This window comes from Heterodontus francisci, chromosome 13, assembly GCF_036365525.1.
Source record: "Heterodontus francisci isolate sHetFra1 chromosome 13, sHetFra1.hap1, whole genome shotgun sequence".
Taxonomy (NCBI): domain Eukaryota; kingdom Metazoa; phylum Chordata; class Chondrichthyes; order Heterodontiformes; family Heterodontidae; genus Heterodontus; species Heterodontus francisci.
The window spans coordinates 95,977,056-95,993,703 of NC_090383.1; the positions used below are offsets into that span (position 1 = coordinate 95,977,056).

Here is a 16,648-nt window from a genome sequence, read left to right on the forward strand (position 1 = left end):
AATCCATCAACAGGAAAGGCTTCCACTCCCTCAACATCCAACTGGACGGTGACCACAATAAGAGCGTACAAGTGTGTGCACTCGCTTTCCTGGCAGCCACCATGACTCCTTGAACCTCCACCAGTCCAGGCTTCCTCAGATTTTCACTCAAACTCCCAAAGTTCATGGGTGGAACCTAGGGATTAGGGATATCCCTCGAAGATATGGCCACTCATCCTTCCAGGGGAGCCCCAGACAGAGGCACAGATAGAATTTGAATCGACAAGGGAATCAAAGGTCATGGGGGGGCAGACAGGAAAGTGGAGTTGAGGCCACAATCAGATCAGCCTTGATCTTATTGAATGGTGGAGTAGGCTCGAGGTGTCGAAAAGCCTACTCTTGCTTTTAATTCTTGTGTTCTTCTGAGGGGATATGACCAATGCCACCTGCTCAGTAGGACAACCATTGAGTAGGCCATCGGGCTTCTGAAGCTACATTCCTGGTGCCCGGACCGCAGCGGAACTGTTACTTGAGAACTGCGATGGTGTGCTCCACGGCGTTCCTGGTGACATCATGGCTCTCGTACTCACGTGGCAGAGGGGAGCCATGTGCCATGTGTATAGGAGGTATTCCTTGTCTCCAAGCAGCCAGACTGTGGTTCTTTGTGGTGGCGTAAAGTTGGCAGGAATAGCAGACTGTCTCAGGATGTAGGCATCATGGCTGCTGCCAGGATAGCAGGCATTTACCGAGATGATGTCTGGGTACACACCAACTGCATATTGATGGAGTTTGCGTTTCCTGTACATCTCCCCGTTTGCATGTAGGGCCTGCAGAGCCATGTGTGTACAGTCAATGGCTCCCTGCACCATTGGGAATCTTGCTACCCTGGCAAAGCCACATGCCTGCTGTTCTTGCTTCTCTCTGGTTAGAGGGATGATAATGAAGTCTCCTGGTATACTGGGGCCTCTGTCACTTGGATACAGTGATGGATGGTGAACTGGGAAGTGTTGGAAATGTCCCTGCTCTGGCCTGAAAAGTTTTGGTTATGATGTAGAAGTTGAGAGCAGTGGTGAGCATGATGGCTACTGGGAGTGCCGTCCTGATCATGTGAATCACAGGTGCCTCAAGCATTGCTCCTGTCTAAGGTGGAGGTAGGAGAAGTGCACCTTGAAGACCCCTGGTGAGTACGGCCTTCTGTGGAGAGCCCTCCTCTTCCTTCCGCACACAGCTTCCCCTCTCTGCAGTCTCAGCTCCGTCTCCCTGTTGTGTTGGAGTCCAAGAGGGAGTGCAGCTATAGCCCACATAATTGTAGAAGCCTTTCTGTAGACAGGTCACAAAACCTCTCTGTCCTCCCTGTCAGTATGCAGCCACACGCCCTTCCAAAGCCAACAAGTCACCAAACTCGTCCAAGAATTTTGCAAGAACAAAATTAATAAAATGCATCCCACCTGCACATTGGATGGCTGGCCCTTTAAATAATGTTGGTGGGTGGGGGGTGGGGTGCCTCTCGTGCAGGTGAACGCATGCCCACTGGTCTTCATTGGACCTGCGTGGTCCAAGTTTGCAGAAAGTGTATCGAATCAACTTGAAAGGCTGTTTGACATCATGGTTTGCCCACTGTCAAAACTTTCAGCTCATGTACAGCGTGCCTGTGCTACGTCCCTACACGTATGGGACAGTCTGCGGGCCACACTGGAAGTGGCCGGAAGTGCTGCACCTGCCATTTGAAGACCTCTGGCTTCTGTAGCGCTGACTCCAGCAGTGCTACACAGCCATATTTTGTAGCCTCAATGCCTGAAGTAAAACTCTACAAATGCAAATAAAGCACACTTAGCTTTTACACACCCATTCTCTGACAGTCTGCAGGAACTGCTGCAGATTTTAATCCGTAATTGATTTGTTGAAGAATTATAAATTAGAAAGCCAGGGGAGAACCTGCCTCCGCTGGGTCTGGAAGCCATGCTGCAACTTTATGTGGCCCAGGCCCATAATTGGCCTTAGTGGGGACTTCCGCCCCTCTGAGGCAGGACGTCCTACCTCCAAGAGCTGCCGGCCAATCAGAGGGCCAGCAGCTCAACTGGGAGTGGTGGCCACTGCTGGGACTGCACCCAGCGAGAGGAGCCACGATGGCAGCCAGCCTCAGAAAAGGTAAATTGGTTCGGAATCACCAGGACAATCAACTGGGCCCTGGCAGGGGCGTGGGAGTCCAACAGCAGGGCGGGGGGTGGGGCGGTTAGTTTTAGCAGAGGCAGCCCATGTTGCTGGGGGGACCCTCCATGGGGCACAGGATACTTGATCAGGAGGGCTCCCCTGTAGCCTGCAAGGAGGCCGCCAAGTTTTACTGGGCGGCCTCCTCAGTTGCTGAAGTGCCTGTCTGCCATTCGTAAAATACCAGCAGTGGCAGGAGGAGGCCCTTAAGTAGCAATTAATTGGCCACTTAAGGGCCGAAATTAGCCTGGGGTGGGCCATTTTCCACCTCCCCCGCCACTGGTAAAATAGCAGTGGGGGTGAGTAGGCGATGGGAACGGCACCCTCCACTTTCCACTCGATTTTATGCACTCCTCTGACTCCAAACCCATCCTGGGAAAGGCGTAAAGTTCAGGCCCATGTTTCAGTGCTATGCTGTTTGCACTTTGATGATTTTAAACTGCGATTTACCCGGTAAATGCATTGCAATGCTAAGGTTGACAATATGCTTGAAATACAATGAAAAAAATGCATCAATAGATCTTGTATATTGGTGTCTATAGGTGAAGTCTGTCATGTTGGAGCTCAGCCTGTGTCATGTGGCCAATCACGTAATTGGAGGCCGTGTTTTTGGGGGGATTTCTGCTGGTGAAAGACGTCGGGTCTCTATAGCAGCACAGCTTCTCCAAGATCCCAGTAAGACCGTGTTTAAATATAATTTTAATCCAATTTTGCTTTAATGCGGTATAATTGTACCCTGTGATGTGAACATATATATTTGTTACACTCCCATTCAGGAGTGCCATAAGAAATACTTGCCTTTCCTGATCTCAGGAGGTCAAATTGAAAGGTTCAGAAAATAATGAATACTGGCTTTGACTACAAGCAGTAATATAATAGAATGGTTTATATGGTAGTTATGCAAAGACTACCTAGCAGTGATTAAAAAATAGTAATTTACTTGAGAGTTTTGAATTCAGATATAATCATAGAATCATAAAATGGTACAGCACAGAAGGAGGCCATTCAGCCCATCGTGTCCATGCTAGCTCTCTGCAATAGTAACTAACTTCATCCCACACCCCTGCCTTTTCTCCGTAACCCTGCAATTTTTTTCTCTTCAGATAATTGTCCAATTCTCTCTTGAAAGCCTCGATTGAGTCTGCCTCCACCACACTTTCAGGCTGTGCATTCCAGATCTTAACCACTCGCTGTGTAAAAAAGATTTTCTTCATGTCGCCATTGCTTTTTTTGCCAGTCACGTTAAATCGGTGTCCTCTGGTTCTTAATCCTTCCACCAAAGGGAACAATTTCTCCCTATCTATTCGGTCCAGACCCTCATGATTTTGAACACTTCTAGCAAATCTCCTCTTAATGTTCTCCTCCAAGGAAAACTGCCCCAGCTTCTCCAATCTATCCACATAACTGAAGTTCCCCATCCCTGGGACTGTTCTCATGAATCTTTTCTGCACCTTTTCTAATCCCTTTACATTCGTCTTAAAGTGTGGTGCCCAGAATTGAGCACAGTACTCCAGTTGAGGCTGAACCAGGTTTATTACGACTTCTTTGCTTTCGTACTCTATGCCCCTACTTATAAAACTCAGGAACCCGTATGTTTTATTAACCGCTTTCTCACCCTGCCCTGCCATCTTCATTGATTTGTGCACTTATATCCCCAGGTCCCTCTGCTTGTGCACCCAGTTTAGAATTGTACCCTTTATTTTATATTGCCTCTGCTCCTTCTTCCTACCAAAATGAGTCACTTTACACTTCTTTTATTTTTATTTAGAGATACAGCACTGAAACAGGCCCTTCGGCCCACTGAGTCTTGCCGACCAAGAACCACCCATTTATACTAACCCTACAGTAATCCCATATTCCCTACCACCTACCTACACTAGGGGCAATTTACAATGGCCAATTTACCTATCAACCTGCAAGTCTTTGGCTGTGGGAGGAAACCGGAGCACCCGGCGAAAACCCACGCAGTCACGGAGAGAACTTGCAAACTCCGCACAGGCAGTACCCGGAATCGAACCTGGGTCCCTGGAGCTGTGAGGCTGCGGTGCTAACCACTGCACCACTGTGCCGCCCTCTGCAATAAATTTCATCTGCCACTTGTCTGCCCATTCCACCAGCCTATGTCCTCCTGAAGTTTATCACTATGCTCCTCACAGTTCACAATATTTTCAAGTTTTGTGTCATCTGCAAATTTTGAAATTGTGCCCTGCACACAAGTCTAGATCATAAATATATATCAGGAAAAACACTGACCCCTGGGGAACCCTATTGTACACCTTTCTGCAGTCCTAGAAACAAACATTCACCACAACTCTCTGTTTCCTGTCACTCAGCCAGTTTTGTATCCATGCTGCTATTGTCCCTTTTATTCCATGGGCTCTAACTTTGCCAACAAACTTGTCATGTGGCACGTAATCCAGTGCCTTTTGGAAGTCCGTGTGCACCACATCAACTGCATTACCCTCATCAACCCTCTCTGTTACCTCATCAAAAACACAAGCAAGTTAGTTAAACATGATTTTCCCTCAACAAATCCATGCTGGCTTTCCTTAATTAATCCATATTTGTCCGAGTGATTATTAATCTTTTTCTGAATTATCATCTCTAAAAGCTCTCCCACCATCAAGGTTAAACTGACCAACCTGTAGTAGCTGAGCTTATCCTTAAACCCTTTCTTGAGCAAGGGTGTAACATTTTTCATTTTCAAGTCCTCTGGCACCATTCCTGTAACTATGGAAGTTTGGAAGATTATGGCCAGTGCCTGCGATTTCTACCCTTACTTCCCTCAGTATCTTTGGATGCATCTCATCCAGTCCTGGTGACTTATCAACTTAAAGTACAACCAGCCTATATAATAACTCCTCTTTATCAATTTTTAGCCCATCCAGTGTCTCATTTACCTTTTCTTTCACTATGAGTTGGGCAGCATCTTCATTCTGGTAAAGGCAAATGCAAAGTACTCACCTCAGCCATGCCCCCTGCCTCCTTGTGTAATTCCCCTTTTTGGTCCCTAATTGAGCCCACTCCTCCTTTTACCACCTTTTTACTATTTATATGCCTATAGAAGACATTTAGATTCCCTTTTATGTTAGCTGCTAGTCTCTTTTCATACTTTCCCTTTGCTTCTCTTATTTGTTTTTCACTTCCCCTCTGTACCTTGGTTCTCAATTGTATTATCCACTTGACATCTGTCATATACACCTTTTTCAGCTTCATCTTACTCTCTATCTCTTCCATCATCCAGAGGGCTCTGGATTTGTTTGTCCTACCTTTCCCCCTCGTGGGAATGTAGCTTGACTATACCTGAACTGTCTCCTCTTTAAAGGCAGCCCAGTGTTCTGTTGTAGTTTTGCTTACCACTCTTTGATTCCAATTTACCTGGGCCAGATTCATTCTCACCCTAATGAAATTAGCCCTCCCCCATTAAATATCTTTACTCTGGATTGCTCCTTGTCCTTTTCCATGGCCAACCAAAACCTTATGGTACTACGGTCACTGTCCCCTAAATGTTCCCCTACTGACACTTGATTCACTTAACCCACCTCAATCCCCAAAACCAGATCCAGCAATGCCTCCTTTCTCATTAGACTGGAAACATACTGATTTAGAAAATTCTCCTGAACACAGTCTAGAAACTCTTGCCCCTCCCTGCCCTTTACACTGTAACTAACCCAGTCTATATTAGGATAATTAAAGTCCCCCATTATAACTATTCTATAATTCTTGCACCTCTCTGTAATCTCCTTGCAAATCTGTTCCTGTATATTTTTCTCAATAATTGTGGCCTAGAGAATACACCCAGTAGTGTAATGGTACCTCTATTGTTTCTTAGCTCGAACCAAATAGATCCTGTCCTTGACCCCTCTAGTACATCCTCTCTCTCCAGCACAGTAATGTTCTCCTTAATCAATACTGCTATCTCTCCTTCTTTCTTTTCTTCCCTACCTTTCCTGAACACCTTGTATCCAGGAATATTTAGTATCCATTTTTGAGCCAGAAAAGTTTCACTTCCTGATAATGGGAGAAAAGTCGAATTTTAGTCTGAGCCCACAATGTTTGGTCACAGCTTTGTATCTGAATTTAATTCATATTTAAATGTGATTAATAGTTGATTATTTGACTGGTTTCCTTTTGCTACTTTAGCAAGTATAATTCAGAATCAGCAACAAAAGAGTGTGTTATCTGAAGTTATTGTATCATTTACAAGTGATTTTTCACATTACAGTTGTACCTTTCAAATAATTGTGCTATGCTGACAAGTTGAGAAATCTTGCAATATTATCAGTGGAAACACTATTATGCATTACTGGGATATTTTATGTACAGTGTATGTCATAATTCAATAAATGTCTTTTTTTTAAAAATCAGAAATAATATTACTCGATGAACCAACCACTGGTCTGGATAGTATGACATCCAACCAGATTATTGCCTTACTTTCTGAACTAGCTCACAAAAATCGAATAGTCATCTTAACAATCCATCAACCTAGATCAGAACTTTTCAAGGTGAGTGTGCTGTGAATGTAGTTGATTAAGTTTTGTCAAATTATGGGGATTGAGGGATGAATCTGATCTCACTACAAATTTATAACCAATTTGCTTAGGTAGGGCAGTGCATTTGTACTCTGAAATCGTAAACTTGCAGTTTAGAAAAAACAATTTTGTTGCAAGCGGCATCTAAAGAAATTCTGTTCCAACTGTCTATGTTGAAGGATCTGATGCAGGAGTAAATGCAGTCGTGTTAACCCCACCGTCTCATCAATCAGGAGACAACCTGTATCTGATGAAGGGTCACTGACCTGAAACATTAACTCTGCTTCTCTCTTAAAAGATGCTGCCAGACCTGCTGAGTATTTCCAGCATTTCTTGTTTTTATTTCAGATTTCCAGCATCTGCAGTATATAACCTCAATCAGGAGAGTTGGTTTAAAAATCATGAGTTACTATTTTTTTCAAATATAATATGGATTGACAGTTGGTTTATAAACCTCATTAGTGGTTTATATAATCTCTAACAAGTCATATGAAGCAACACTTAGTCCTGGAATTTACCTAGGGTTATAAAAGCTGACCCAGAGTGTGGTGTTTCCAGATCCTCCATCTTCAAGCATCCCTCACCTCATTTAATGTTCTTCTTGCTTCCATTCCAAACTAAGGCTGATTAACATCCCATAAGAAAGGAAAATGAGTTCCACGCACTGAAATTTGTTAGTTCTACAGTTTTGGTCATTGGAGTGTATTGGCTGCCTAGCTTAACATTGCTAAAACTGTCTCCCATACCCCTGTTAGCTGATTTGTAGACTCAGGGAGTGAATTTTCCGGACGTGGGAGAAGTGCTGCCTCTGGGAGCGAAAGTGGAAGTGAACCCCGCATTGGCGGGCGACGAACCCTGGGGCGGCATCTTCCTGGAGACATTCAGTTATCAGGCCTCTGCCGGGACAGCTGTCCAATTGAGGATGGCAATCTGCTTCCCATAGCTGCCGGCTCAATCATATAACAATGGTGGTGCCTTAGCTGAGGGGACAGCCATGGATGCCAGGGGGGCTCCGCTGTGAGCCATGGATTGGCCATTAATGAGGCCCCTCCTCCACCCAGGGTACTCGCTGGGAGGCTGCCAGGGTTCATCTTGTGGTCTCTCTACACAGTGGCGGGCCCTCACAACATGGGCAAAATACCCGCAGGAGTGGGAAGTGGCCCTTAATTGGGCCCTTATGTGGCTCAATTGACTGCTCGGTGGGCAGCTACGCTGTTGAGATTCCTGCTGCTGGTAATATGCCATGGGAGTGGGAAGACGTCAGGTTCCCCTCGCGCCACCTTCCTGCATCAGATGAACAGCCCACCCACCTCCCGGACCATCACCAAAGAGCTGGGAAAATTCAGCCCAGATTTTCATGGACCTGTGATCCCATTGCTGGGATACAGAAGTAGATTTTACAATGTAAACACAGGAAACCAAGGTGCAGATTTCAATATCTCCTGTCATGAAAACTGCAAAAGCACCAAATGTAAATGTTGTAGTTGTAAATGGAGACCTGATGACAGCATCAAGACTCAGGACAAACTTGGTCACCAATGTAATTGGGTCTCCAGACTATGGGCCATTAATGGCATTCCATCCCCATCAATATAAACCATCCTGGTAACAGAAAGCCATATAAGCAGATAGAAATAGCATTGACATGCCCATGCTTCAACATCTAATCATCTGGGCACTAAAATAATTATTTTTCTTCTGTTTAGGTGAATATTTAGGGAGGGAAATCATATTCAGTATTTTACCATTTTAAACTACAGAAGTGGAGCCAAATAAATGGACTTCAACACAAAAAGATGATTATAAATTGATCTATACCATAAGATATGTTATATATACTTTTACTTAATGTGAATGTAACATGTGCTGTCTTATTATCCATATTTTATGCAAAAATGGGGTGTCGGATAATTTATAAACCATTCAGTAATTGTAATGCTGCAGTTGTTTTTACAATTAATGTGTTCTGTGCCTTTAATAAAAGTGGAATGCTTACCTCTTTAGAAGTGATGAGTGCTGTGTTTTAGGAAGCAGTCAGGGGCTGAGCACAACATTTAAAAAAGCCAGCAGCAGATTTGGAGCCTTACAGAGCTGCTGCCTGTAGTCAAGCTGTCAGTCAGCAGAGAGTCAACAACTCAATCCCAATACGACTCCCAAGCAGCAATCGAGAGGAAATTTGGGAAATTGCGGAGTAGTAGCTACTGTCTTGTTTTCATTTCAATTCTAACTGGATATAAAGATGCAGAGATTGTGCTGGAGTCAGCAAAATAGATCAAGGGTAAAATAATTGATAACAGCTTTAATGTGTTCCCCGAATTTTCACTTTAAAGTGATGCCATTAGAAGTTAAATATTTTCAAAGACATCTCCTACCTGAAAGCAATTACTTACATTTGTGTGAATTGCAACATGTTCCCCAGGGGCATAACAGCCTGCAAACAATCCCAAGAGAGGTATAATTTTGCTGAGAAATCGTGTCTCGCAATAAAGTCAGGAGAATTGGCATGTCTGCAAAATACACTGATTCCAAAATTTCTGCACTGACAGGGTTGGAGGGAGATCAGAGGAATAAAGTTTAATTTTTTTTAAAAAGGTATTCATATATGTCAAATTTTAAGGAATTTGATACAAATTATTCAATCACCCATTTGGAGTTAAATTCCATAAATTAAGTTTTTTATTATTTTAATTATGACAAATACCATATGCAGTTAGCAGACCAATTAGTAGTTGTAAAAACAAAATTGGTAACCTTTGTTATATGATGCTCAATGGATATGTAACCTGTGCCGAAGCTTCCTTATATTTTCAGGACATGATCAGAGATATGCATAGGATTTCATAGTAATTAAATAAAATATCTTTTGTGATAGGCAATCCCTACAGAAAGTAAAGTCCACAATTCCAGGGGCTGGATTTTATGTGGTCGCCGCCAAGTACGGTGGCGGCCGTAAAAAATGGCAGCCCACACGTGCGGCATTCACTCTGTGGAGCCCCCATGATCTTAAACGCGGTGGCTCATTAACATGCCCGGGGCGGACTGCCCCCCCCGATGACGTGGAGGGGGCGGGCGAGCCATTCCCGGCAATGGTGTCCGGTGCCACTGTGCCATTTTTAAAGGGCTCAAAGCCCTAAATGACAATTTAAATTTTTAAAGGAACAGTTATTTGCAATTATTAAAGTAATTAAAAAAATCTTTCCAGGTCCTCTCCCAACCCCCCATAGCATTACATGTCATTCCTGTCCTTCCCCCCCACTCCCTGAAATACTTACCTTGAATATATGACCTTTCCCCCCCGCAAAGTTCAGAATCTTTTACCTTTACCCCTTCCCATCACCCCCTAGATCAATTAAGTAAATTTGACCCTGCTCCACCGCCCCCCCCCACTGAGAAACTTACCTCCTACCACTCCCCACAGGTGTCGCGCCTCATTTCCCCGGATGGGGATTTGAAGGCACGGCAGTGCTAGCTGGCGGCACTTCAGAAATGGGAACTTCATTACCTAAGGTATGTAAATTAATTTGAACATTTAAATGGTCCCGTTGCCAAGTGTGGGCTGTCCGCCATGAGGCCTCACCGCCGCCGTCAAGATCAGGATGGGCCCTGCCGGCATCGATGTTGGTGGCGGGCCTCATCTGGAGCAATCTTCATGCTCCTCCCACCCCCGCCACTGTTCCCGACGTCGAGGGCTGTATAAAATTCAGCTCCAGGGCATGTAGCAGGTGACATACTGCCTGTTCTAGTAAATATATTCATTACATTCCCATTGACAGGCTGAGTATCAGTAAAACACAACTTGGTCCTTACTTGATATCAATACTTTAAAAAATTGTTTTCATTCTAATCTTACAATGTCCTAACTGACTGTCTAAATACCTGTGTAAATGGAATGCTAAAAGCTATCTTTAGCATACCAAAGGTAGACATATTTTCATGAGAAATTAAAAGCAGAAAACACAAATGGTAGAAGTTTGAAATAAAAGTAGAAAATGTTCACAATGCACAATTTCTCGATTGAGATCTGGATGAAAAAGATAGTGTCCCTCCCAAAGTATTAACCTATCAGAGAGCATTCCTGCATTTTCTGTATTTAACCCTATTTCTATGGAGTTTGTTTTCAACAGTACATGTACAATACTGTTTAATTTTTGTTTTGCAAATTCCTCAAGTTGTTTGACAGAATTAGCATAATGACCTGTGGAGAGTTGGTGTATTGTGGTGGAACTGAAGAAATGGTAGAATTTTTCAGCAGCTGTGGCTACGAGTGTCCTGAATACTGCAACCCATTTGATTTATATGGTAGGTAATCTTTCTTGTATCTGGTCCTTAGAAAAAGAAAAGAAGCCATGAACACTGAAATCGGAAATCAAAAACTGAACGTGCTTAAGATTTAGCAGCTTCAAAAAAAGAAAGATAGGTTAACATTTTGGGTCTGGCTGTACTAATTGGGTGTTGCAGCAGAAATCCAGAGCTTTCTCTTTTGCTATTGATTCACCATTTTGCTTTGAACAGAATTTTCTGTTCTGATTTGTATGGTCTTTTAGTGATTCAGAAAGCTTTAAAAAATCTGTTCAAAACTTACTAACAAGACATAAATGGGCATTGAGACAAATGGCTGGATTTTTAGAAGCCCTTGACGTCGCTATCTGTGCGGATGAGGCTCACCACAAACCTTGATGCCGGCAGGGCCCGGCCCAATCCTCCCAGCGGCAGTGAGGCTCCATGGCAACACCCCCCCCCCACCCCCACCCCCACCCCCACCCCCGCCGCTGGGCAACAGGACCACGATTTACATATTCAAATGAATAAAAATTAGTAAATTAGCATGTACTTAACTGAAATCTTGAGGGCCCACCGCTGTCTGTGATGTGGTGGCTGGCACTCCCTCACCTTCAGATCCCCGTCCGGGGAAACGAGGCGCAACACTGGTGGGTGGGGGGTGGGGGGGGGAGAGGTAAGTTTGTCACTGTGGGGTGGGGGGTCGGAAAACGGGGTCAAATACATGTAATGGGTATAGAGGACGGTGGGAAGGGTTGAACCATAACCTTTGTGCAGTTTGCGGGGAGTGGGGGGGTGGGAAGCTCAGATGTAAAAGGTAAGGTGGGGAAAGGGCAAATAGTTATCATAACTGTTATTGGGGGTGGGAAAGGGGCAAAAGAAATGTGTTTATTTAATTTTGGCGTCTATTTCTTTAAATATTTAAATAAGCTGGCAGGGCTGGCTGCCCTTTAAGAATTGCGTAAGCACCTGTGCATAGGCAGCTGGCGCCATTGCCGGGGACAGACAGCCTGCCCTTCCAAGCAATTTTGGGGGTGGGGGGGCGCGGGCTGCCTCAACTGCTGGAGATGCTGCGCTGAAGATTACGGCGGTGGCTCTTTGGTGTGATGCCCGCATTTTTTGAGCTCATGGTGGGCTCATAGAATCCAGCCCAAAGATGGAGATTTTAAGAGGTGTGACTAAAAGATGGGTCAAAAAGGTAGGTTTTAAAGAAGGCCTTGAGAAAAGATGTGGGTGGTGGAGAGACAGAGGGGTTTAAGGAGGGAATTCCAGAGCTTGGGGCCTATGCAGCTGAAGGCACAGCTGTCAATAGTAGGGTGAAGGGAAGGGCAGGGGAAGCAGAAAAGGTCATGGTCAGCGGAATAGAGTTTGAGGTTGGCGGCGGGGATGGGGTTTGCAGGGCTGAGGGTGGTTATGGAGATAGGAAAGGATAAAGCTATGAATAAATTTAAATATGAAGATAATTTTCAATTGGAGGTGGTTGCAGAACCAATGTAGTTCAGTAACAATGGGATGATGGACAAATGGAACTTGGTGTGGAATTGGATATGGCCAGCAGAGCTTTGGATGAGCTGAGGTTTACAGTGGGTGGAGGATGAGATGCCAGGCTGCAAAGCATTGGAACTGTCAAGTCTGGAGGTGACGTGGATGAGTGTTTCAGCAGCAGATGGGCTGAAGCAGGAGTGGAGGTGGGTGATGTTAACAGAGGTAGAAATTCACTGGCTTTATAATGGAGAGTATTTGATGTTGTAAGCTCAGCTTGTGGTCAAATAGGATGCTGAGTTTACAAACAGTCTTGTTCAACCTGAGACCCATGGCCACGGAGGGAGATAGAATTGGTGGTGTGAGTGCTGAGTTCAAACGTGCCTTCAACCTTTTTCTTGTCCTGGATTTCTATCTGATATGCATCTTTGGGAGGTGCTTTGGGGTGTTTCAATACTTCAAAAGCTCAATATAATTGTAAGATGTTTCCCCCCAACTCCCTATTTACCATATTTACCGGACCATAAGACGCACCGGACAATAAAGATGCACTAGGATTTTAAAAAGAAGTATTCAGGAAAAGAAATTTCAGTGCATGTAAGTATTTAATAATTACATTTACCATTACGGAACAAAAACAACAATGCAGCACAAAGACCTACTAATCATAGAAACCCAAAGAGTTCTAATCACAGCTGTTACACTTACCAATACTGGTGTTATGTAAACTGTCAGTTTCTTAAAATAGAACATCATCTTCACTGCCATCTAGGGCATTGCTGCTACCATAAAATTTGAATGACTTCACAACTGTCTCATGTTTCACGAATCATCACAAATTTCTCACCCATTCGTACACCTGTGAAATGGTGGCTAATATTTAAAGAACTACTACATAGTTTACAACAAAAACACATTCCTTTAATGCACAAAAACCCAGCAAGGAAAGTGTTCCAGCCATGGCTAACAAAACAAATCAAGGATTGTATTAGGGCAAAGGAAGAGGCATATAAAGTTGCCCAAAGAAATGGTAAGCCTGAGAATTAGGAACATTTTAGAAGAGGACCAAGAAAAAGATTAAGAAAGGGAAAATAGAACATGAGAGTAAGCTAGCGAGAAACATAAAAACAGACTGTAAAAGCTTCTGTAGGTATGTAAAAAGGAAAAGATTAGCAAAAACCAATGTGGGTCCATTATAAGCGGAGTCATGAGAATTTATAATGGGGAATAAGGAAATGGCAGAGAAACTGAACAAATAATTTGTGTCTGTCTTAATGGAGGAAAATAATAAAAACCTCCCAGATATAATGGAGAATCAAGGGAATAGTGTAAACGAGGAATTGCAAGATATTAATATTTGTAAAAAAAATAGTACTAGAGAAACTAATGGGACTTAAAGTAAGTAAATCCCCTGGACCTGACGATCTACATCCAGAATGTTGAAAGAGGGGGCTGTAGAACTAGTAGATGCATTGGTGGTCATCTTTCAAAATTCTATTGACTCTGGAATGGTTACTGCAGATTGGAAGGTGGCAATTGTAACCCCACGATTTAAGAAAGAAAGGAGAGAGAAAATGGGGAACTCTTTTGGGCCTCCTTATCTCGAGAGACAATGGATACGCGCCTGGAGGTGGTCAGTGGTTTGTGAAGCAGCGCCTGGAGTGGCTATAAAGGCCAATTCTGGAGTGACAGGCTCTTCCACAGGTGCTGCAGAGAAATTTGTTTGTTGGGGCTGTTGCACAGTTGGCTCTCCCCTTGCGCCTCTACAGACCTGTTAATCTAACATCAGTCACAGGGAAAATGCTAGAATCTATAATAAAGGATGTGATAACAGGACACTTAGAAAATAATGGTAGGATTGGGCAGAGTCAACATGAATTTATGAATGGGAAATCATGTTTAACAAACATGATGGAGTTTTTCAAGGATGTAACTAGCAGAATAGATAAGGAGGGCCCAATGGATGTGGTATATTTAGATTTTCAGAAAACTTTTGAGAAGGTTCCACACAAGAGGTTAGTAAACAATAAGAACACATGGGATTGGGGGAAATATACTGGCATGGATTGAGAACTGGTTAACAGACAAAAAAAAGAGTAGGAATAAATGTGTCATTTTCAGGTTTGCAGGCTGTGACTAATGGGGTACTACAAGGATCAGTGCTTGGACCCAGCTATTCAAAATCTATATCAATGATTTGGATGTGGAGATTAAATGTAATATTTCCAAGCTTGCAGATGACACAGAACTAGATGGAAGTGTGAATTGTGAGGAGGATAAAAAGACGCTTCAAGGGGATTTGGAGAGGCTAAGCAAGTGGGAAAAAATTTGGCAGATGGAATACACAGTGGATATATGTGAGGTTACCCACTTTAGTAGGAAAAACAGAAATCCAGAGTATTTCTTAAATGGTGAGAGGCTGGGAAGTATTGAACTTCAAAGGGGCTTGGATGTCCTTGTTCATGTGTCACTGAAAACTAACATGCAGGTGCAGCAAACAATTAAGAAGGCAAATGGTATGTTGGCATTTATTACAAGAGGATTTGAGTAAAGACGTCTTACTGCAATTATATAGAGTCTCGGTGAGACCACACCCGTTGTATTTTGTGCAGTTTTGGTCTCCTTACCTAAGGAAAGGTAATACAGGCCACAGAGGGAGTGCAATGAAGATTCACCAAACTAATTCCTGGGATGGAGGGATTGTCCTATGAGGAAAGATTAAACAGACTGGACCTTTATTCTCTGGAGTTTTGAAGAATGAGAGGTGATCTCATTCAAATATACAAACCTCTTACAGGGCTCGACAGGGTGGATGCAGGAAGGATGTTTCCCCTGGCTGGGGAGTCTAGAACCAGGGGACACTGTCTCAAAATAAGAGGTAGGCCATTTAGGACTGAGATGAGGAGGAATTTCTTCACTCAGAGGGTGGTAGATCTTTGAAATTATCTGCCCCAGAGGGCTGTGGAGGCTCAGTCATTGATTACGTTCAAGACTGAGAATGATAGATTTCTACATAGTAAAAACATTAAGGGATACGGAGGCAGTGCAAGAAAATGGTGTTGAAGTAGAAGATCAGCCATGATCTCACTGAATGGTGGAGAGGGCTCAAAGGGCTGAATGGCCCACTCGTGCTCCTATTTCTTATGTCTTATGCCATTTGCCCTGTTGGTGTCAGGTCATGATTTGGAACCTCCATCCATTTGGTCCACTCCTCACGCATGAATAGTTTAAATGGCTTGTTTATTGAAACGTCCAGGGCTGTAATTGGCTAGTAAGAGTGCCTGGAATCACAGCTAGCCTCAATTCAATTCAGCAACCCTCCTTTTCGTGGCCTCAGTTATATGTGCCCAGAACTATTCACACACTAATAGGGCTTTTTTTTTAGAAGGCTATCTGGATGATTCGACCACACTTTCCCCTGCCATAATGTCATCTCTTCTTCATTCATCCATCCCTTAAGATGAATATGAACAAGAATTCCATATGGAATTTCAACCCTTGGAGCTGTTTTTCTCTTAAAGATCAGTAACGGCGGCAGATTTTTGCCATCAGAACAACATGTCAAAAAGACAGTGTAGTGGGTTTTCTTGTGGCCAATTTTATTGGTATTGCTTTAGCACTTTCAATGTCCACAGTAGTGCGAACATCAAAAGTTAAGGAACTTTGTCCATATTGCCTATCTGTCCAAGTTCAAAACACTTTTTTTCCTTGTATTAATCATGAACCTATGAAATTCAAATATCTTCGTTTCGTATTTGGCCGGCATCTTCTGTGCTGTCCTGGTTCTCGCATGAATGCTTAGCCCATGCCATTCCATAAATCTGTAGCACCAAGATGTTGTCCTGCCAAAATCAGTAATGCCACTTGCTACCACTACTCCTGTTGTTTCACATACAATCATTTTGGTAGAGACAAAAATTCAATTTTTCCTGTGGTCTGTTATTATCCAATTTTTCTCCTCTTCCTCCAGCTGTGACCATTTTACAGCATGCCCAGGAGAAGTGTACTTGCTCGTTTCCATTTTCATTAGTTCTTCTTCTTGCTTCTTCCATTCATGTATCATTTTCTTGGTTGGGGAAGGACCAAAATCTCTATCAGACACCCTATTTTCATGCTGTTTTGTATACCTTACCACTTCTAGTTTGAATCCTACAGTATAAGAAAAC

At 43.4% G+C, this 16,648-nt stretch overlaps 1 protein-coding gene across 2 annotated transcripts in view; it reads left to right on the forward strand.

Moving 5' to 3' along the window:
* Positions 1-16,648, forward strand: part of abcg5 (ATP-binding cassette, sub-family G (WHITE), member 5) — a 57,220-nt gene that overhangs the window by 22,554 nt on the left and 18,018 nt on the right. For both annotated transcript variants that reach the window (XM_068045220.1, XM_068045222.1), the window contains exons 5-7: positions 2,730-2,862; positions 6,556-6,695; positions 10,892-11,021. In XM_068045220.1, the coding sequence (XP_067901321.1) occupies positions 2,730-2,862; positions 6,556-6,695; positions 10,892-11,021 (403 nt within the window). The remainder of the gene's footprint in view (positions 1-2,729; positions 2,863-6,555; positions 6,696-10,891; positions 11,022-16,648) is intronic.